We start from the raw sequence: 23,344 nt of genomic DNA, 5'->3' as shown, positions 1-23,344 counted from the left end.
TCATTTTGTTTTGATTGACTCTTCTGTTTTATTTCATTTGGTTTTACTTTCTTTTAAAAAAAATGGGAAGGAAAACAAGAGTTGATTCTTGGAAAGACGAAATGAAATTGACAAACCCTTAGCCAATTTTACCCAGAAAAAGGGAAAGAAAAGACTCAAATATATCAATTGGGAATGAAAAGTTGAAATCACAGCAGACCCTTCAGAAATCCAGAATATCGTCTATACATACTTTGAGAATTTGTATTCTAATAAGATGAAACATATAGGAGAAGTAGACAGATTCCTAGATAAATATGAATTATGAAAGCTGAGTCAAGAATATCTCAAAATCCTAAAAAAGTCCAATGTCAATCAACAAAATTAAAGATGTAATTAGAAATCTACCAAAATGAAAAGCCTAAGCACTGATGGATTCTCTGCTGAATTCCACAGGAAATTTAGAGAAGATTTAATACCAATACATCTCAAACTTTTTAATGAAATTACAGGTAAGTAACATTCCCAAATTTATTCCTAGAAGCAAGAAGAACACTGCTACCAAAAGAAAGAAAGAAAACTACGAAAGAGAACTACAGATCAATCTCCCTAATGAACAGAGAGGCAAAAATTCTCAAGATACTGGAAAACAGAATGCAGCCTGTAATCAAGAAGGTTATGCATCATGACCAATTTGGATTTACCCCAAGGTAGGCAACAATGGTTCAACACATATAAATCAATCAATGTAATATAGTTTATTAACAGAACCAAAGAGAAAATCCTATAATTATCTCAATAGATGCAGAAACAGCTTTTAACAAAGTTCAGCACTCATTCATGATAAAAATCCCACAGAAAATTGGAATAGATGCTCTTTAAAAGCCATCTGTTACAAACCAACAGTCAACATTATGCTAAATGGACAAAAACAGAAAGCTTTCACTGTAAAATCAGGAATAAGACAAAGATGTCAACTGTCTCCACTCTTTTTCAACATAGTTCTGGATGTTGAGGCAGAACAATTAGAGAAGAAAAATAAATAGAAGGAATAATGATAGGAAAGGGAGAAGCTAAATCATCATTGTTTGAAGATGGCATGTTAATCTACATAGAAGACTCCAAAAACTCACCAGAAAACTGCTAGATTTTTATAAGTAAATTCAGTAGTATAGCTGGATATAAGATCAACACTCCAAAATGAATGGCATTCCTATACACAAATAACAAATTCACTGAGAAAGAAATTAGGAAACAATATTTTTCACAGTAACATCCAAAAAAATGAAATACCTTGGTATTGGAAACCCAAATATTGAATTCAGTCACCCAAATATTGTAATCCTCATAGGTTTCCTCACAATCCAAAAGTTATCAATATAATCCTATTGAGATGTTACTGGAATCCCAGCTGGTCAATTCCAGTCTACCACCGCCAGTGCAATCCACAGTAAGAGTAAAAACACAAAAGCGTATTCTAAGTTAAAGACAGCCAAAGCATCCTAAGTCCAATCTTTGTGAGAACATGCAGGTAAAGGCCTCATTTGAGGCCTCTCCCAGCATTTATTCTCTTATGAAGAAAGGTGGAGGCGAGTTGCTAATGGTTGAGTGATAGTGACGATGTTGGGGATTTCTGAGTAACTTGAGCTGGCTGGCCAGGTGCAAGGATGGCATCTTTGTAATTTGCAGAGATAAAGACATGCAGAAGGATCAATTCACATAGCCTGATTAATGTAGCAATGGAATTATTTTGGGGGGCTATTGCTTTGGTTTGTGATATACAAACTCTTGTGCCCTGGGGAGTCACAGCCTCTTATCTTGAGGCCATACCCAGTTGACATTCCTGGAATAAATTGCTCTACATCTCGCCAGCTCAATCCTGTATTGTGGAGAGCACCATGCGAGGAAACAAGACTGTCTGATGGTTAGACTTTGCACATTAGCACCTCAGCTAGCCTTATTTGCAATGCTTAGAGCCAAGTGAAGACAGAAGGAAATATTCTAGCCAACCTTTCACATATCAGATAAGGAAATGAGTCTCTAAATAATGAAAGTCACAGAAATTGTTTTGGATCCAAAAGAAGTCACTGGAGTTGTCTCTCACATCTCTGTGATGACTATAGATTTTGCACATTATCACCTGTGTTAGCTTTGATTGCCATGCTCAGAGTTAATTGAAGAGAAGGAAATACCTTAGCCACCCTTTTACATATTAGTATAAGGAAATGAGTCTCCAAATATTCAAAGTCACAGCAATTGTTTTGGATTCAAAGGGAGTCACTAGAGTTGCTTCCCACATCTAGTAATCAATCTAAAAAGAAGTAAAAGGCCTCTAATTGAAAACTACAGTAATCTCAAAGGAGATTAAAGATGCTGTCAGAAAATGGAAAGATATCTCTTGATTCTGGGTGAGAAGAACCAATATAGGAAAGTGGCCATACTTCCAAAACCATTATACAGATTCAATGTAATTCCAATCAAAATTCCAAAAACTATCTCATAGAATTAGAGAAAACCTAAAATTCATTTGGAACCAGAAGAGACCTAGAATAGCAAAGACAATTCTGAGCAACAAAAGCATGGCAGGAGGTATCACAATCCCCAATTTGAAATTATATTGTAAGGTTACTATGATAAAAACAGCAAAAACAGACAAAAACAGATCCAAGAATCAGTGGAAAACATTTTAAAATGCAGAAACAACTCCTGACATATTCAGCCACCTTATCTTTCACAAAAGTGCCAGACACATTCACTATATAAAGAAAGTCTCTTTAATAACTGATGCTGCAAAAACTGGTTTTGCAGTTGCTAAAGATTAAAATTGGAACCATATCTTTTGCCATGCACTCAACTAAATTCAAAATGAATGAAAGATCTAAATATTGAAAAAGAAACATCAAATCTTCTGGAAGAGAAAAAAGGTAAAACTCTTGAAGATATTCATGTAGGCAAATACTTTATGAATAAAACCTCAACCACAGAGAATTATCACAAAGAATCACCAACTGGGTTCTCATATTACAAAAAAGCTTTTCCACAGGAAGAGAAACCAACAGTCAAAATAAGAAACAACCAAGAGTTTAAAAATATGTTTTCCAGCTGTTCCTCAAAGATTACTATTGAGAACATATAAAGAACTCAAAAAAGTCAGACCTCCCAAAACTTAAAAGCCTCAATCCAAAAATGTGCATATGAGATGAATACACACTTCTCAGACATATGAACATGTATACATATAAACAATAAATATATGACAAAATGTTGAACATCACTGGTCATTTGAGAGATGCAAATTAAAACAACACTGAGATCTCACCTCATCCAAGAAAAAATGGCTATTATCAAGAAACTGGCCAGTAACAAATGCTGGTGAGGCTGTGGTGGAAAAGGAACCCTTCTCCACGATTGGTGGGAGTGTAGACTGGTGCAACCACTGTAGAAATTAGAGTGGAGATTTCTTTAAAAACTAGGAGTAGAGCTTCCATTTGACCCAACAATTCCCCTCCTGGGTATCTTCCCAAAAGAATTAAAAGCTTCTTACCACAACAATATATAAATAATTACATTTATAGCAGCAATGTTTGTAATGGCCAAATCTTGGAAACAATCCAAGTGCCCATTGACTGAAGAATAGTTAAAAAAGATGTGGTATTTTTATACAATGATGTGCTCATCAGCCATAAAAAAGGATGAACTGGAAACTTTTCTGGGTAAATGGATGCAACTTGAGTCTATACTCTTAAGTGAAATAAATCAGACACATGATGTCTGGTAATGTGTAAACACTGAATTATTTCTCTGATGTGAGAAACTAAAGTATAAATAAGGACCAAAATGCATAGTAGGTATTGTAAAATAGGAAGAAATGTTCAAATGTGAAAGAGACCAAGAGAAAGGGGATAGTAAGGGAAAGAAAAGCAAAAAAAAAAATTTAGAGATGACAACAAATCTTTGTAAAGGTGAGGAAGAGAGGTTGAAACGAGGGTAGGGGAAAGGGGAAAAACAAGCAATATCATGTACAGTTACAAATCCTATATGATGAATGTAATCATTATGTGTATCTAAAATGTACTAATAAAATCTAATTTTAAAAATATATCAAATAATTGTTAACAAATCATTTTCTGTGGTAGAAAGAAAACAATATTTGTTAAAACATGAGAAAAATATGATTGTGAATGAATTTTAAAGATAATCATTATGTGTAAATTCTCTTCATGATTCTTGTGAGCATCATGATTTTTATTAACCATTTAATGCTGAAGACTACTATGTCTACATTAGCTATATTTGCCCCAGAGTCCTAGTTCTTTTTTCCACAGTTCAAATTCTATCATTGACTATTACCTTAACATTTGAAGGCTACAGATATTAACTTTTAAAAACTATTTCATCATTCTAGGAACATTCCAGGAAGAGGAATCTTATATTCCTCTTCCCCAACAATACTCATTCCCCCATCTCATCTTGATCAACTAATCACATTTAATTTATTTTTAAAACAGAAGCTTGATTTCAAAGGATGAGGTGTGCACTGCTATGCTCTATTGGTCAGCTTATAGAGGAAATCCTCTTTAATAGAGGAAATCTGGTTTAAATCTTGTTTCTATTGTTTAAAACCTGGGCAAATGACTGAATGTGTTTTTATTTAGTTTTATCTTTAGTAAAATGGAGATAACAATGATGTCTACACACAGGTTATTACAATAATGAAATACAAAGTGAATATGAAGCATAACTTCAGCATATAGTAGCACCCTATAAATACATGCAGTGGTAAGGATAATCCTGGACAATGTCAAAACTGTCCAAAGGAAAAAAAGATGTGTACATGTGTTTACTCAACACTATCAATTCTAGCAATGTGCCCTAAGGCAAGAAGAAGTTGAATGTCTGAAGGTGTTGCAGTACTGGTCATAACAGTAAAGAATCAGAAACAACCAGGAGAAGAGGTTAATGAAATAAATTAAGCTACCTCTACGAAGTGGAAAACTATGCTGAGAAAATAGTAGGAGTTATAAATATCATCTTTGAATGTAAATTTCAATGAGCTGAAGAATCTCTCTTAGCATATCTTCAATTCTTTTCAGAGCTTTCTTGCTTTCCACTTGCATTGGGTAGCTATTGCTATATAAAAACCATATGATCTAAGTAGCATATGTTACAGTGTGTGTCTAGATGTTCCCCCAAAGCCTCATGCAGTCATGGAGGCAAGCTTTTTGGAGGGAGCTGAATCTAGTTTATGATTAATTCATTACGTAGAGCTGGATTATGGATGTGAGTGCTGCCCCACCCTATGCTATGTAGCCTACATGTAATACAAGGGACAGAAAGAGTCTTCTCTAGCACTCCTCCCTTTTTGCTCTTGTTGCTTTTGCAGTCTTCCATCTCCATGAACTGCTATTCTTCTGCCATACCACCTTGCCTTAGACCCAGCAGATTATGCACTGAAACCTCCACAAATTGTGAGCAAAAAAAAGACTTTCATTCCTTAATTTTAGGCATTGGGTCTCAGTGATGAGAGAAAAGTAATCAAGACAGCATACAAGTATTTTTCAGCAGTTTCCAGGGCAGCTGAGTCAGCTATGCTTTAGGCTATGATGGCTGACTGTTTCCTAGATGGATAACTAGCCGGAGAATGTTATCATTACAATCTTAGATGTGCAAAAGTGTAAGAGATAATATGAGGAGCTTTCTATAGCTAGTTTTAAATTCAAAATTAGCACAGTTTTGTTTTCATTCATGTTTTATTAGCCAATAGACATCACATGGATGAGTTCCTGAAAGAGTTAGTTACCCTTTGCTTTCCCAGATATTGTGAAGTCAGTGTAAATTCAAAGCCATTAGAGCCAGTCGTTAGCTCTACAATGTTATTTACCAGTGTTCACTCTGACAGAGAAATAGCTACCTAAGATCCTTTGGGTTACTGAGCTCACTTGACTTTCCATTTAGCTGCCTTTCTTGACAGAATACCTAAAAGCTTCTTTAAATCTTTAAAACTATGCCTCAAGATAATACTGGCTTTGGTGACAGGGGACTTTCCTCTTGTAGTCTGAAACTCACATCCACTCATAGATAAGAGTAACTTTTCTTCACTACAGTCTATATATTTGTGATAGCTTGGACCCTGGAATAAAACCCAAGGAAGCAAGAAATTAAAATTTGGGGAGCAAAGGCTTTATTTTAGCTCAGGCCTGGCGTCACAGTCTCCAGGAGCCAATTTGGAGACTGCTCACCTCACAGCTAAAGGCAGTGACTTATAAAGCAAAAAACCACAGGAATCCTATGGCTATTGACACAATTAGATTGCAGCTGGCAGCTGGACCTTCCAGAACTCTCTGTAATGTCTTAAGGTTAATCATTTCTTTAAAGAACGGCACATTTAAAACTGATAGCCGGAGGAGGGGTAGGGGAGGGGGTTACAGGAAACTGACACCTAAGGCTTTTACAACCTTTTCAGGAAATTGAAACTTAACCTAGAAAGATAGGAAGGGAAGGGGAGGGGGAGGCAGTAAGACGCATACAGAACAGAAAATGAGGCGCAATGGTTAAAACTAGGTTACAACAATATTAAACATTTAATTTCCTTGGATTTAGCCTAAACAAGGACTACAAGTTCATAATATCTTTCAGGAAAATGGCTTTTATCTTTTATGTGTGTATGTACTTATACTTTATGTATATCTGTCTTCCTCGGAGGAACAGAGGATGGTTTTTGCTGGGAAGGGCTCAAGTTCAGATACTTCAGCAGCTTCAGACACGCAGATGTAGAGTTTTCAGGGTTCAGATGATCAAGCATTGACCAGACTTTGAATCAATTGTAAAAGTGGAATTTTTCCATATCTTGGCCCTAAGAAACAGACAAAATAAAGGGAAAATATAATGAGAATAGGATGTCATAAAAATTTAGTCCTTCCCTCTAGACTTTCAAAAGTCATAATCCAAAAACCAGAGCTTCACAAAGAGAGTGGTGCAATAAGGGGATATGAGAATGGAAAAAATAGGTTTTGAAAATTAGGGACATATTTCCTAGGAAAGATACATGATGAATGTGGTCAAAAGAATCAACTTCCTTCCTCTTTTCTAATCATTGCCCTGGGGTCTCATCACAACCTCTTTTACACTACAGGTTTTATGCTTTCACCAGCTTGGAGGGAACATGTGGCTTTTGACAGCTCTTCTCCTTTGGGGTAAGTTGAACTCAGGGAAGTGGTTAGAAGGAGACAAGCTTCACCAATGAGGAGTTAAGATTTTTGTTTGTTTGTTTTCCTTTGATATATTATAATAGAAATCATGAGCATGGAGGCAACTGTATCTGGGCTTTGATGGTTCATTTTTTGGGTGCTTACTACATTAAAAGAATGTAAAGAGGAATCCAGAGTCAGTACCACATCTGAAAATCTCATATTAAAATAAAGCCTAATTGTGGGTAGGGTGCAGCTATGGTGGTAGAGCACTTGTTTGGAATGTTCCAGTCCCTGGGTTTTTCCCTAGGGAAAAAAGTAAATCAATGCCCATCTGTTCAGCTGATACTTGCTTTTGAGAAAGAGGGATAGAGAATCTCAAGAGACCTAAGATATCCTTCTGAGTCTACATCAATCTCTATTCCTAACTTGCCTTTTGTTATTATTTCCTACTGACAAACTAATGTTCCTATTCTCTGGTCTCTTGCAGTTCCAGTTGGTGTGTAAGTGGGTGAGTGACATTCAGCCCAACTTGAAAAAGTTGAAAGGAGAGTAGGGGAATGGGGAAAAACAAGCAATATCATGTACAGTTACAAATTATATATGATGAATGTAATTATTAAGTATATCTAAAATGTACCAATAAAATCTAATTTTAAAGCATATCAAATAATTGTTAACATCATTTTCTGTGGTCGAAAAAGAACAATATTTGTCAAAACAATTGAGAAAATTATGATTGTGAATCAATTTTAAAGATCATCATTGTGAGTAAATTCTCTTCATGATTCTTGTCAGCACCATGATTTTTACTGACCATTTAATGCTGAACATTACTGTGTCTACATTAGCTGTATTTGCCCCCAGAGTCCTAGTTTTTTTCCCACAATTCAAATTGTATCATTAACTAATACCTTAACATTTCGAGGCTACAGATATTTACTTTAAAAAATTATTTCATCCTTCCAGGTTATAAATCTTATATTCCTCTTCCCCAACAATACTCATTCCCCCGTCTCATCCTGATCAATTAATTGCTTTTACTTTATTTTCAAATCAGCAGCTAGAATTTCAAAGGATGAAGTGGGCACTGCTATACTCTGTTGGTCAGCTTATAAAACCAGATACCTGGCTTTGAATCTGGCTTCTAATTTTTATAAACCTGGGCAAATGACTAAATGCCTCTTTACTTAGTTTTATCATTTGTAAAATGGAGATAACAATGATGTCTACTCAAAGCTTATTATAAGAATGAAATGCAAAATGAATATGAATCACAACTTCAGCGTATAGTAGCACCCTATAAATACATGCAGTGGTGAGAATAATGGTGGACAATGCCAACACTATGCAAAGGTAAAAAACATGTGTACATGTGTTTACTCACCACTATCAATTCTAGCAATGAGCCCTGAGGAAAGAGTAAGTTGAATGTTGAAAGGTATTGCAGTGCTGGTCATAACAGTAGAGAATCAGAAACAACCAGAAGGAGAGGTTTAATGAAATAAATTAAGGTACCTCCATAAAGTGGAAAACTATACTGAGAAAATAGTAGGAGTTATAAATATCATCTTTTAATGTAAATTTCAGTGAGCTGAGCCATCTCTCTAGCACATCTTCAACTCTTTCCAGAGCTTCCTTGCTTTCTACTTGTATTGAGTAGCTATTGCTGTATAAAAACCTTATAATCTCAGTGGCATATGTTATGGTTTGTGTCTAGATGTCCCCGCAAAGCCTCATGCAGTGATGGAGGAAAGATTTTGGAGGCAGCTGAATCTAGTTTATGACTAATTCATTGTCTAGTGCTGGGATTATGGATGTGAGTGCTGCATCCACTCTATGATGCGTAGCTTACATACGATATAAGACACAGAAAGAGTCTTCTCTAGCACTCCTCCTTTTTGCTCTTCTTGTTTTTTGCTGTCTTCCATCTCCCAGAACTGTTGCTTCTCTGCCACATCACCCCACCTTAGATGCAGCAGATTATGGACTAAAACCTGCATGAATTGTGAGCTAAATAAACTTTTCATTTCTTAATTTTAGGCATTGGGTATTTTGTATCAGTGATGAAAGAAAGTAACCAGGACAGCATACAAATATTTTTCACCAGTTTCCAGGGCAGCTGATTCAGCTGTGCTTCAGGCTATGATGGTTGATAGTTTGAATGTTATCATTATAATCTTAGAATTGCAAAAGGGTAAGAGATAATAAGAGGAGACTACTACAACTAGTTCTAAATTCAAAATTAGCACAGTGGTGTTTCCATTCACGTTTTATTAGCCAATAAACATCACATGGAACTCATGTTCCTGAAAGAGTTAGTTATCCTTTGCTTCTAAAGATATCATGTGGTCAGTGTACATTCAAAGCAATTAGAGCTAGTAAGTAGCTCTACAATTTTACTTATCAGTGTTCACTCACTGCCAGGGAACATGCGACCTAAGGTCCTTAGGGTTCCTGAGTTCATCCTAGTTTCTGTTTAGCTCTCTTAACAGAATACCTAAAAGCTTCTTTATATCTTTAAAACTATGCCTCAGGAACACACTGGCATTGGTGATAGGAGACTTTCCTCCTGTAGTCTGACACCCACATCCGCTCATAGGTGATATGAGTAATTTTTCTTCACTACAGTAGCATATACATTAAACATTTAATTTTCTTGGATTTAACCTAAGCAAGTTCTACAAGTTCATAATGTCTTTCAGGAAGATGGCTTTTTATCTTTTATGTATGTATGTACTTATACTTTATGTATACCTGTATTCCTCAGAGGAACAGAGGCTGGTTTTGCTGGGAAGCTCTCAAGTTCAGTAACTCTTCAGAAGCTTCAAAGAGGCTGAGGTAGAGTTTTCAGGGTTTAGATTATCAAGCATTGACCAGATTTTGTACCAATCGTAAAAGTGGAATTTTTGTCATACTCAGGACCTAAGAAACAGACCAAATAAAGGGAAAATATAATCAGAACAGAATGTCATAAAAATTTAGTCCTTCTCTCTGGACTTTCAAAAGTCATAACCCAAAAACCAGAGCTTCACAAAGAGAGTGGTGCACTAAGGGAATATGAGAATAAAAAAAACATGCTTTGAAAATTAAGGGCATATTTCCCAGGAAAGATACATGATGAATGTGGTCAAAAGAATCAACTTCCTTCCTCTTTTCTAATCATTGCCGTGGGGCCTCATCAGAACCTCTTTCACACTACAGTTTTTACTGCTTTCACCAGCTTGGAGGGAAGATGTGGCTTTTGACAGCTCTTCTCCTTTGGGGTAAGTTGAACTCAGGAAAGTGGTTAGAAGGAGACAAGCTTCACCAATGAGGAATTAAGATTTTTTGTTTGTTTGTTTTTCTTTGATATATTATAATAGAAATCATGAGCATGGAGGCAACTGTATCTGGGCTTTGATCGTATATTTTTTGTTGTTGTTGCCTACTACATTTAAAAAAATGTAAAGGGGAATCCAGAGTTAACATCACATCTGAAAATCTCATATTAAAATAAAGCCTAATTGTGGGTAGGGTGCAGCTATGGTGGTAGAGCACTTGTTTAGAATGTTCCAGTCCCTGGGCTTTTCCCTAGTGAAAAAAGTAAATCAATGCCCATCAGTTCAGCTGATACTTGCTTTTGAGAAAAAGGGATAGAGAATCTCAAGAGTCCTAAGGTATCCTTCTGAGTCTACATCATTCTCTATTCCCAACTTGCCTTTTGTCATTATTTCCTACTGACAAACTGATGTTTCTATTTTCTGGTCTCTTGCAGTTCCAGTTGGTGGACAAGTGGGTGAGTGACCTCCAGCCCAACTTCACTTATACCACTTTTCTACTCCCAAAGAATGAGTGCCAGGGACCTCAGGAAGACGGTTTAGGGAGAGGATAGATATGAGAAAGACTTGGAAATTATGTAGAATCCTCCCACATTCAGAGTCTGGCTTTTATAGAATCCTGATTTTTAAGTTTTGATAAGTTATCTAAGGTTTTCTGAATCACTCCTGACTGCTCAACTCAACTCTGTATATACAACAACAGAGATTAGCCACACCTGCAGAAATGCAGAAGTAGCTCTGCTGGGTTTTCCAACACCCCCTAGACTAGTGCCCTCTGCAGGAGAGCCACATTGGTTTTTTCTCTGCAGAGAAAGCCAGAACGTCATAGTGATATCTTCAAAGGGAGGCATTTCTGATGCAAAAGCCTCTGAGGGTCTATGTTTTACCCTTAGAGATAACACAGCATCAAGGACAAGGAAACTGGTTCCAGTCAGTTGTCCCATCCTAATATGCTGCTGATACCTTACCAACAGGGAGAACCATGTCAGCAACCCAATGTTCCTCCTTAAGAACCCAATAGTCTCAGCCCTGAGATTAAGATTTGATAGCATAAACAAAGCTCTCTGAAATGGAGCTTACATGCTCTTAAAGATGTAAATTGTCACTTGCCTATTTTTTCAAATTAATCTAAGTGCATTTTTTCCTTGTGTTTTCCATGAAACTTTACTAATCACTCAGAGCCTTCCTTTCACTCCACGTGTTAATTATTTGTTTCTTGTTTTTATTTCTGTTTTATACACAAGCAGACTTCACAAAGGCAGTGATCATCCTGCAGCCTCCGTGGGTCAATGTTTTCCGAGAAGAAAATGTAGCCTTGTGCTGTGAGGGACCCCAGCTGCCTGGGCACAGCTCCGTACAGTGGCTCCTCAATGGCAGAACCATTCAGACCTCAACTGCCAGACACACCATCACTGCAGCAACTTTCAGTGACAGTGGTGAATACACGTGCCAGACAGGGCTCTCAGCACCAAGTGATCCTGTACAACTGGAAATCCACGCAGGTGAATATGGCATGACTAGAAATCAAAGTCTTCTTTTATGGATGTCAGATGTGTGTTTGTGTAGATGTGTGTATGTGTGAGTACAATGCTCAGCTCTAATAGACAGAGACACAATGCTCTACAAGGTGAAAGTAAGTCAATATACTCCAAACATTACACAAAGGTCCCCCCATTGTGGGCCGCCAGTGAAGATAGTAACTGGAGAAAAACTCAGACATGAGGATTTTATCATTATTTAAATTTATGCCAGGGTATGTTAAATTATAATTCAGACAAATGTATAAGGATGAACAATGAAGTCTCTCTACCATTCCATAACCCTACTCCTGAAGCTGCCTTCCACAGAAGCAAAACTCTTAATATTTATTAGCTGTAAAGAACTCTATGGTTGATAGAATATGGTACATCTTATGTCTTTTGTCATATGAAAAGAAAATCTCTTTATACTAATACACATTTCCTTTTAAGAGTTTGCTGTATAACTATATAGTGATTAAATTAACCATTCTTCTTGTTAGTAAATATCTAAGGTGTTTCGATTTTCCTACTTTTAAAAGTAATACTGCCATAAAAATGTGATACATATAGTCTTTACAATTCTAATAACATTTTAAACATGGAGTTATATGTGACTAATGAATAGAAATAGAAAAACAAATTCATCACCCTCTTAAATCTGTAATTCATTTTACTTGTCAAGAGATGGAGACACAATATTCTTAGGGCAAAATATTTTATTATTCTGGACAATATTTTAGATAGTTACAATTATTTAGTTAGTTAAAAGCAAGGAGCTCAAATGTCTTTGTAACTGATGATATGAGAGGTACTACATGTTAGAGGCAGAATTGCATTAATGCAAACTCTGTTGCTTTTAGAGCAAATGAGGTTTAGCTAAGGAAATGTTAAGAATGTCCAGGGAAGAGGAGATGTTCTTCGTGTCCATTAGGACTTTGAAAATAAGTTCTTAGTAATGCGAATGAGGAAAAGATGAGGATAGCTAATACAACTGTCCCAATAAGAAATGTTGTTTATTTTGGGCGGAAGTATTCCATGGGTCAAATGACAAAAATATAGTGTATGGCTGGGAAGAGCCCATTTTTTTCTTTGTATAAACTATAAAGTGCATGTAACAAACTTTAAATGTGCACCTCAGTAAATTTCACCATATAAACAGTGCCTAACTAGAGAAACACAATCTCTCCAGGACCCCAGAGACTTCTAATCCATTTCTAGTCACCATTCCCACCACAAGTTTTGTCTCTTTTTGAACTTCATATAATGGCACAGTATGGTATAGGAGGTACTCTTTTGAGTCTGGCCCCTGTATCTCTACATTACAATTGCAAATTTTATTAGCTAGAAGTTAATCGCTTTCATTACTCATAGTAGTATGTATTTTCTACTTCTACTGATGGACTTAGATTGTTTCCAATTTGGGCCTCTTACAAATAGTACTATTATGGTCTTTTTTCACATGTTGCTTTGTTGTAGAGAAGTAACTCTGAACCTGTTAGATGTGTCAAGGTTGTGTCTCAAGATGCAAAAGAGTGGAGTTGATGACAAAGGAGCTTAAGAGGATAAAAAGTCTTATTAAGTGAAACCCCTGAGAGGGAGGATGGGACCTAAAAGTGGGTTGCTGCTAAGGTTCTTTGTCTACTGAGTTTTTATGCAGTAAAATCACAGCATAATTTATCTTGGGTTAACCTTCAACTTACAGGATTACAAGTACAGTTACTTAACTAATACTGATTTAATAGGAAAACAAAATACAGTGAATACCTATAATCCTGGCACTTGAGAGGCTGAAGCATGAGAATTCTCTAGAGTTTGAGGCCAGCCTGGGTTACATAGTGGGTACAAGGCCAGCCTAAACTACACAGTAAGACTCTGTCTGAAAAAATAAAAAAAAGAAAAGACAAGAAAAAGGAAAACAAGGTATGTAGCAAGGGTACATAGCACAGAGAAGAGAAAAGCATTTCTAGAAGGGATGAGAGTGAGGACCAGAGTGTTCTGCTCACCTACAGACATTTTTCTTAGGTTGTTTTTATGTGTTTGTTATATTTCTTAGGCTTATTGGCACAGATGGTACTAGTTACAGTGTATCTTTAAGCTGTTATTTATCTCTGAGGAGGCTTGCAGGCCTAGCCACTATGTCTCAATCTTGGGGCCTAGTTTCCATCAACTCAGCCTTAAGTATGGGCCTGGTTTATCTCATCTCTGCTTTGATTTTATCTTAGGCCTGGTCTTCTTCTTTTTAACTGCCTATGAACTTCTATCTAATTTAGCTATCTGTATTATATCTTAACTCTGTAATATTTCACCCTCTGAAGAGCTATCTCCAGCTGCCATTAGGGGAAATGAGTGAAGACAGTTTAGGATTTTGTTGTTGTTGTTGTTGAAAGGGGCTGCTGTTTTGATTGGCAGTCAGAATCACTCTCAGGGGCCTGTCTAGAGGCCCTCCACAGGCATCAGGCGTGGTAGAAAGCAGGTGGATACCTGAAAACCTAGAAGAAACAAAACCATGAAGGCAGGTAAGGACACAGGATCCAAATAAGATTAAGAAAAGAGTCACTGTTTTACCACCAAGAGCTTGTATCAGTCAGAGCCAGTAAGGACCTTTTTTACAGAGGATATAAACACGGCTTCTGGAATGGACATAGCATTAACTTACTGGAGGTGATGGAGACCCATAGAGACATTAGATGAAGAGTCAAGAATGTATTATATATGAATGATTTGGCTTTTAAAATTGCACAAGTATAGCCTTGTATTTTCCTTAAAATGTCTAGGACCATCCAGTTTTTTAGGGCCCTGCCTCACTAATTGCACTGTTCTAGTGTCCTTTAAGGCCCTTTGGGTATAGTTAGTAACTTTATATGGTGCATGACAGCTTTTAGTCCCAGGGAAGGAACAATGATAGCCAAATGATCATGCTGGTGAAATACATTTTGAGATCACTGATGTTAGACAGGGGTAAGTCAGTGTGTTTAACTCATCTGTTTTAGAACCAGGCATTTTTTAAAGAGCATCTCCCCATCTGTCTTAGAGGTAATGAAAAGATGTCACTGAGAGTACACTATCTAATTTTATCCGCATTGTTACTGGGTGTGTATACTGATCATGTGGATTTTGTTTCATATATTTAATGACATTGGGCCAAAGTGAGTAAAAGTGATTTTTGTGTTCTTAATATAAGGAGACCTTTGGACAAAGGCATATTGTGCTGGGAGTCAAATACACGTTGTCATCCCACGCCAAGAAGTATCTATCCTGATATCTGTGGCTATTAGATCTAACAATGGGTCTTGGGACTTTGTACTGAGTTAGGAGAGGCTCTCCTATTGCCAGTAGTAGGCTTCAGTGGTATTGTTGGGGAAAGCAAATTATGTCATGGACCATAAAGTGTAAAATGTCTAGGCCATTTTGTCATCTGGTAATGGTGAGCTATTTTATGAGTTAATGAGGTTTTTTGTAAAAATTTTGTAGTTTGTTTCAATCCTTTCCTAGAGAAGAAGATATCTACCAGGGAAGACCTGAGGTATTTGACAAGAGAAGTAGGCTGCCATCTCAGCAGGATTTTTGCTTATATGATTTTCTATATTTTTATTGAGCCCATATTAAAAAGAAATTCGATTTTAAATGTCTTTTTTTGTTTTTTGCTTTTTTGTCTTTTTCGTTTTTATCGGTACCAGGGATCGAACTCACGACTGCCTGCTTGCAAGGCAGGTGCTTATGCCGCTGAGCTAAATTCCCAGCCCCTGATTTTACATGTTTTTATTGCTGGTTTTATTTTTCCTGAAAATATTCACTCTGCACAGAGGAGAGGGGCTCAGTGCTTGCGGCTGCTTTCCCCATGGCAGCCAGCATGCTGCTCAGCTCCTTGCATTTCCTCTTAGCATGGATGTGCATCCCCAATTTCTTGACAAACTGGAGGGCCTGCCTGTCTTTGGAGGCCTTGAGCAGCTCCATGGTGCACACACCTCCCAGATCACGTCCCCCAGAGGCTTCATGTGCTTGGTGAGGCACCAGCGGCAGCAGCTATACCTTGGTAAACAGCAGCTATACCTCACACTTTCCACCTTGTGGCCAGTGTTGAGGCCCGCGGTCATGGGATAGTGCAGAGGCATGGCTGGTGCTCTTCACTGACTGCCTGATACCCCCCATTTTAAAAAAACTTTTTATTTTTAACAGAATAAAACAGAATAAATCCAGTCAAAACAAAACATTGAAAATGAAACAAGAATCCCAAACAGTGAAAATGATGGAAGACTTCAAAACAAGATAATAGGAAATCAACACTGGCTGCCATAATGCCTCTTGTTATCTTCAAAACAGCTGTCCATACCATCAGACTTATTAAAATTATTGATATTCCCCTTTTAGGCTGTATACGAATAACTGTGAGGAAAGAAAAAGGTATTGGAACACTTTATTTTGGGCGCATGGGTAAAATCAAGTTGCCAGTATTTGCAGGACATTTGCCAAGTCTCTGTGCTGCTGGAAGCACTATGGTTTGGTTAACAGAATTATTTTTTGGCACAGTTACATATCTTAATCTTTGCTTGGTGGAAACAGATTGTTTTTTTGGAAATAATTTTGCCATTTGAAGAGTTTTATCTCTTCTCAAGAGATAAAACTGTTTGGTGTAAAGGTTTACCAGCCTTTCATTGATTGGCAGCTGGGAGAACTTGCCATCATCAGACTGTAACCACTCTGATGGAAGGAATTGGCACTCCCCTACCCCAGGAAATAGCCCCTTTAATTTCTGAATGAGAGTAGGTTGGATTTTGATCTAAGGGCCTTTCCCAGATCATGGGAGCTTAAAGGAAGAGCCTTGGGCACCCTTTCTTCAGGTGCATTTACTCATCAATTACCCTGTGACACCTTGTCAAGTCAGCAAGATGTCAAGGAGCTGAGTTCGAGCCAGCAGGAGACATGCAGAGTGCAGAGTTACAGGCTGAAAAAATCAGGTTCCACCTTACACACAGAAACCAGCCTTACCTTCACTGTAACTAAAGGTTTAGTAGCAATATCCACTAACCCACCAAAAATTTATCACCGTGTTTCTGGGATTAATCAACATGATGTGGGCTGTTTGCCCACTTTGTTTACCAGTAACAGCAGAGACACACCCTACAGTGGAAATTTTTTTCTTTCCTTATTTTTTGTTTTTGTTTTGTTTTGTTTTCATGATTGTTCTTGTTTTTATATGAGTGTGAATATTGTTTGTAGCTTTCTTGTTGTTGTTCTTGTTTTTATTTCTTCCATCTCTTTTTTCCTCTGGTCTTCTTCATCAGTTTCTGAAAGTCCATGTAATCTTCCTTTGTCCTCCAACCTTGCTTCCAATCTTGTCCTCTTCTTCTATTTATGTATCTTTTTCTTCCTAACCTCTTTTAAATTTTCTCCTTAAGGGTAAAAGTTCCATATTGAGGCCATGTGTAGTGTGCACAATTTTCTGGTTTCTTTTAGATTTTGTTATATAACCACAAATATACTTCACACAGTTAAATGTGGAAAATTAATAGCTACCACAATTCAGTGAACCTTTGACTTATAAACTCAGTTTGTTTCTGAAGGCTGATTATATCTCACGTTGTCAACTGAAGGCTCAGGCTCCTCTACACAGCCTTCAAAATCTCTTCCCTGTACACAGGCAGATGTCAGTCTCCTTAAAAAGACATTGGCCCACAATTTATCAATTAACCCCACATAGGAAAAGATGTTATAGTGTTCTTTCCAAAAATCTTTAAGGGTTAACTCCATATTTGAGACCAGCTGGAAGCACAAGTGGTCAGCCTTCAGGTCATAACTGAAGACTTTGGTAATATGTTACCACTAAAATTCTGATAATAACACAAGTTGTTCATATGTCAGGCTAGTTGTAATTCAATGGTCTATTGTATGTCATTTTCTAGGATGTGCTTGAGGCTGTCATTGCTGATTGTACTCCTTTAGCAAAGGTGACATAATTGTTTTAATCAGTTATTCTTCCAGGTATGCCAACACTGAGATTACCTCAAGGTCATAAAAAATATAATAAGGCAATGCCAAAGAACCAAGACCCAGGCCACATAGGTAGCAACTTCTCATCCTCAATAAACTGAAGGAAGCCGGCATTGTACTAAATGGACAAAAACTGAAAGCTTTCACTCTAAAATGAGGAGCAAGACAAAGATGCTCAGTGTTTCCACTCTTACTCAACAATATGGCTCAGGAAACATTAGCCAGAGCATTTTGACAAAAGAAATAGAAGTAATAAAGGTAGGAAAGAAAACAGTTAAATTATCATTATTTGAAGGTGACATAATACTCTACATAGAAAATCCCAAAAGCGCCACAAAAAGACCTCTAGGTTTATTAACCAAATTCAGTAGTGTAGCTGAATATAAACACAACAGTCAAAAATTAATAGCAGTCCAGTACACAAATAGCATTCTCATTGAGAGAAATTAGTGAAGCAATACCTACACATAGGAATCAATCTAATAAAGATATTTACACTGAAAACTACAGTACTCTGAAAAGGGAGACTTAGAGGATATCAGAAAATGGAAAGATATCCATTGCTCATGAGTGGGAAGGAAAGACTCATGGAAAAAAGGGAAATAAAGCTTTTGTAAATAAAAAGGGGAAGAAGGATTGAAGAGAGGGGAGGGGAATTGGGAAAAAAAGAAAGATGTGCCATGTACACGTACAACTTCCTTATGATGAATGTTATCATTATGTATATCCAAATTTTAGCAATAAAATGGAAACTATAATTGGCCTATAGGATTACAGTATAACTGCTAAACTAATACTCAACCAACAGAGAAGCCAGTCACATACAAGGGTACATGGGAAGGACAAAGGCATTTTGGGGAATGAGACTGGATACTCTTGTCATCCACCTGAGTGACTGAGTCCAGATGTTCCAGTCACCCATCTGAGGGACTGAGGTCAATCTGCACTTTACTTGAGCAGATGATACCAATCATAGTACAATAGTACAGTTTCAAGTTACTATTTAACCCTCAGGAAAGCATGTAGACCTTGTCATTGCATCTTTAGTTGTGACACATCCTCATCGTCTGCACTGACTCCTTCAGGTGTCTAGTCCTGTCTCACTGCATATTAATGTGTGTCTAACTTAGCTTCCTATAACACTGCTAGATAGAGCAAAGCTTTGGGCCTTTGTTGTTCATCTCTGTGGAAGCTTGTAGGCCTCATGATCATGTATCCATCTTGGGACCAAGTTTCTATCCATTTAACCCTTAACTACAGGGTTGATTTATCTCCTCTCTGTTCTTACTCTATCTTGGGCCTGACTCCTTTTGAGCTGCCTATCAACTTCTATCTAATTTCCTATCTGTAATACTTTGTTGTACATACATGCCTATCACTGGAAAATTCCTAAGAGTGAAATTACTATGTCACAAAATAAGTATATTTCAGCTTTCAGAGAGACTGCTAAATAGATTTTCAGAGCTGTTTTACCAATGCATAATTTATCATTTTATACAGAGGATAAGAGTTTTAGTTCCTTTCATGCTCACCCAAATTAAATGTTTTAACTAATTTGCCATTGTAGTAGATGTATAGTAATAACACATTGTAGTTTTAATTTGTGTTTCCTTAATGACGATAATATCAACAGTTTTCACATGTCTATTATGTATTTGAATATTCTTTTATAAAGTATCTGGGCAGATCTTTTGACAATTTTTCTATTAGCTATCTTTTTCTTACTGACTTATAGAGGTAATTTGTATATCTGGAATGAGTCTTTTTCAAGCACTGCACATACACTCCCATACTCTGTGGCTTGCCTTTTCACTAGGGCAGTATCAAAGACTCTAAAAATTGCTCAATGTGTAGAACTGGAATACCTGCCTTTCACTTTAGATATGTTCTGAAGGGAGAAAAACCCTACTGTATATTCTCCACCTTGTGTCTCTGAAAGCCTAATCTTAATTTATCTAAATGAACAGCCACAGGGGAAAAAAACTAGGGGAAGCTTTTATGGTTATGTACAGAGGTGTATATTGAGGGAGAGCATTTGACCTGACATTTGTTTTGGCTGATGATATTGTGTGTGGGTATTCCTACCAATTTTGTAGCTCACAGACATCTGGATATAATTGCTATTTTGTCTTAAAATATGTCACCCTATTAACAAATTTTTCAGAAGTTAGGAATACATTTGGTTTTTCATTTTAGTGTAACAAATTATCAGGGACTTAAAAATTTAAAACAACACATTTATTATCTACTGGTTTCATGGATCGGGATTACAGCATGCTCCACTTAGAGTCTCTCAAAGACTCCAAGCAGGGTGTTGACAGCACTGTGCTCCTTTTTGGCATTCTTCCAGGGTCATCAGTGGAGTTTATGTCCTTGTCATTATGGACCTGATGTCCTCCTTTCTTGTCAATTGGGAACTCCATTGTTTTCATATATTTTGGGGTCTGTGTTTTTTCAGCTTGGCTGCTGCTTCAGCCTTCCAAGAGAGTCCTTACTGAAGGAGAACCTTTGACACTGAGGTGTCATGGATGGAAGAATAAGCTGGTATACAATGTGGTTTTCTATCAAAACAGAAAGCCTATTCAGTATTCTTATCAAGATTCTGCACTCACTATTCTGAAAGCCAACATGAATCACAGTGGTGTCTACCACTGCTCAGGCAAAGGAAGATTACCTGCCCCCTTCACATCAAGAGGCGTACCTGTGATAGTGAAAGGTATTGTATCTAAATAGTTATAGAGCTGTAGTTGTAAAGATCCAAAGGACCAGCATAAATCATCTAAACCCTCATTTCAATTCATAAGAGATAAACTGCTTTAGTGAATTGGTCTCATCCGTTGCTCTTTCCAGTATACCATGTCGTATCAATAATCACAGGAGCTAAACTCAAAGTCAGGACATAATGAAGACCCATTTTATCAATGCGATTTTCATTTGCAAACAAGAGAGACTCCTTCAAGAGTCTCTCTTCAGTCTACTCCTTCAAGGTCTCTAAAAGAGTTACTAGAGAGCCCAGTAGAATTTCATGAATGCTGCATGGAAGTGGAAAACATTAGGAGCTGGTTTCATCCGTCTCTCAAGGACAGTACAGCCTTTCTGGTCCTACTTCTTTCTAAACATCTGCAAACTAAGCACCTTCCCCTGTCTGAGTTTACATGTAGCTCTTGCTCTGACCATTTCATGATCTTTCTTGTTAACACCCACAGTCCCCTGTGACATTTTTCCATTCAAAAAAAAATTCATTCCTGTGGGAACGAAATTACTATCTCGGATTATTGTTTAAAAGAGGAGCACAAGTAGGGAATCACTGAACTGGCAAGGATGTGAGCTAGTGCCTACTCTGAGCAGATCATTACCAAGGGGGTGCAGTTATATAATAACATGGCCATTAGGGAAGATTGGGCCATATAAAGGAATTCTCCTCTATGGATGCAAGCAAGCTGGTAGCCTCAATTATGTCTGTTAGGAAACCCCCATAGTGACTCTCTTGTAAGTGGAAAAAATTCAGCTTATGGATGCAATTTCTTTGGGACAAGTTTCCAAGGTGGGAGAGGGTATGACTCTTATGAAAGAACCTTGATGCTGAAGGAGACAACTCTGTCCCCTATCAACTTTCTCTTCAGAGTTGTTTCCAGCTCCAGTGCTAACCTCATCCTTTGGCAGAGGATCCCCACTTCGGCATAGGAAAATAGTCAAGCTGAGCTGTGAGACAAAGTTGCTCCCACAGAGGTCTGGCGTGCAGCTGTACTTCTCCTTCCACATGGGCAACATGACGCTGAGGGGCAGGAATACATCCTCTGAGTACCACATTCTAACTGCTAGAACAAATGGTTCTGGGTCCTACTGGTGTGAGGCAGCCACAGAAGATGGAAATGTCCTTAAACGCAGCCCTGTATTGGAGCTACAAGTGCCTGGTGAGTGAGGATTGGAAGCCACTGGCAAAGGAGAAGGGGACATTTGCTACCATGGAGCTGAGGCTTGTTTAGGGGTTTGATGATGGCCCAGCCAGAAGGAGCAAGTCTTTCTAGGAAAAGCTTGGGGTCGGGCCTTTCCACCATTGGTTCAGAACTTTAATATGCTCTTCAGGGATTTCATTGTTTCCCTTCCTGCCCTTTATTTTCCTTCCCTTCATCTCATTCTTCCTTCATTTTCTGTTCTCACTTCCTGTCACTCCTGTGCCACCTTGTTGCCCACTTCTCCATTGGCATCCCTGCCCTGTCCCTCACCAGCCATCTCACCAGAAAATATTGAGCTTCTCCTGTCTGCTGCTAGTGGATCTGGGGATACAGACACTGGGGTGCCCATTTTGATTCACATAGTGGATTTATAGGAAGTGATCTTGTAGACAGCACATAAGAACCTGCCCGAGTGTCTGTTAAGAGAGGTAGTGAAATGGTGAGTTCAGGAGGAAAGATTGTTTGGGAAAAACAAAATAAAGTTAATCTTCAACCTAAGCATTACAAAAGGTAGAAATAGCAGTGATCTCTGAAATTAAGGAGTAAATCCTTAGCTTGGGTCCCTGGTAGTTAAACTCTTCCAAGGAGTTTGTCCCTGTGTGGACACCATAGAGGCCAGCTGGAGCTCCCTCCAGTTCTCCAGGCCACCAAATTGCCAGTGCCTCATGGGGACTAGCACACTAGGCCTCAGTCAATCTCATTCCAGACAAAACTCAGCCAGATCCCTCTGGTGTGTAAATAGTGTCTCTTCTCTGTTTTTCTGTTTCAGACCTCCAGTCACTAATTTTTGTCTGGCTTCACATCCTTTTCTATATGCCACTGAGCATAATGTATTTGGCAGATACTATTCTCTGTTTGAGAATATGTAAAGAACTGCCAAGCGAGAGAAAGCAGAATTTAGAAATCTCTTCAGCTTCTGATCATGGAGAAGAAGTAACTTCGGAAAATCCCAAAGACATTTAGAAGAAGAGATGAAGTATCAGGAACAAGACCCACAGCAAGAAAGGACACATGGAAGTGCTGGCAGGGAGACAAGCATTTGCTCAGAGGGTGACCATAGATTTAGGGACAGCCCCTGCCTCTTCCTCACTGTGGTAGTGCTTAGACATAAATATCTGAAAATTAAATGTCACTTTCCAAAGCTTATAACTGTGGGTTCCATAGCTGACTTAAGACAAGTAAAGTAGACTTCAGTTAAGTAAAGCTGACTTCAGTTAAGACAAATGTAGAAATTTGGTAATGAAAGATAATTTAAGATGAGACCTCTAAAGAAATTATGAAAAATTTGAAAGTCAAAAAAAACTTAGAAGTCAAATCAAATTATTCTACTAATTTGAAAACCAGTATATTTTGAAGAACAGGATAAAACGTTGAGTGTTGGGGTCAGGGATTTA

The 23,344-nt window shown here is 37.7% G+C and overlaps 2 protein-coding genes and 1 pseudogene across 3 annotated transcripts in view; 2 read left to right on the top strand and 1 right to left on the bottom strand.

Moving 5' to 3' along the window:
• LOC134477824 (putative high affinity immunoglobulin gamma Fc receptor IB) overlaps positions 1-7,821 on the top strand; it is a 31,297-nt gene extending 23,476 nt beyond the window's left edge. The window contains exons 4-6 of one of the 2 annotated variants that reach the window (XM_063256973.1): positions 521-689; positions 7,112-7,172; positions 7,657-7,821. In XM_063256973.1, the coding sequence (XP_063113043.1) occupies positions 521-689; positions 7,112-7,154 (212 nt within the window). In that variant the 3' untranslated portion in view covers positions 7,155-7,172; positions 7,657-7,821. The remainder of the gene's footprint in view (positions 1-520; positions 690-7,111; positions 7,173-7,656) is intronic. The other variant, XM_063256975.1, reaches the window with a different exon arrangement.
• A 2,565-nt stretch (positions 7,822-10,386) lies between these two features.
• LOC100722862 (high affinity immunoglobulin gamma Fc receptor I-like) lies at positions 10,387-23,099 on the top strand. Its single transcript, XM_013142774.3, has 6 exons — positions 10,387-10,432; positions 10,924-10,944; positions 11,734-11,988; positions 20,453-20,710; positions 21,618-21,908; positions 22,720-23,099. Exons 1-6 carry the CDS (start codon positions 10,402-10,404, stop codon positions 22,911-22,913), a joined length of 1,050 nt encoding a protein of 349 aa, XP_012998228.2. The 5' UTR covers positions 10,387-10,401; the 3' UTR covers positions 22,914-23,099.
• On the bottom strand, positions 15,778-16,118 carry LOC134475207 (large ribosomal subunit protein eL36-like; annotated as a pseudogene).
• Positions 23,100-23,344: the final 245 nt, after the last annotated feature.

The sequence above is a fragment of the Cavia porcellus genome, unplaced genomic scaffold (assembly GCF_034190915.1).
Source record: "Cavia porcellus strain 051 isolate PalLab524CR breed Dunkin Hartley unplaced genomic scaffold, mCavPor4.1 scaffold_1, whole genome shotgun sequence".
Taxonomy (NCBI): Eukaryota; Metazoa; Chordata; class Mammalia; order Rodentia; family Caviidae; genus Cavia; species Cavia porcellus.
This window is presented reverse-complemented; position numbering and strand designations above follow the sequence as displayed.

What these genes read in the sequence shown, in the direction of transcription:
- LOC100722862 (XM_013142774.3), top strand. Translation starts at nt 10,402, where the DNA reads ATGTGGCTTTTGACAGCTCTTCTCCTTTGGG. An exon ending in TCCAGTTGGTGGACAAGTGG is followed by an intron (nt 10,945 to 11,733) that starts GTGAGTGACCTC and finishes ATACACAAGCAG; the next exon opens with ACTTCACAAAGGCAGTGATC. An exon ending in ATTGGAGCTACAAGTGCCTG is followed by an intron (nt 21,909 to 22,719) that starts GTGAGTGAGGAT and finishes TTTCTGTTTCAG; the next exon opens with ACCTCCAGTCACTAATTTTT.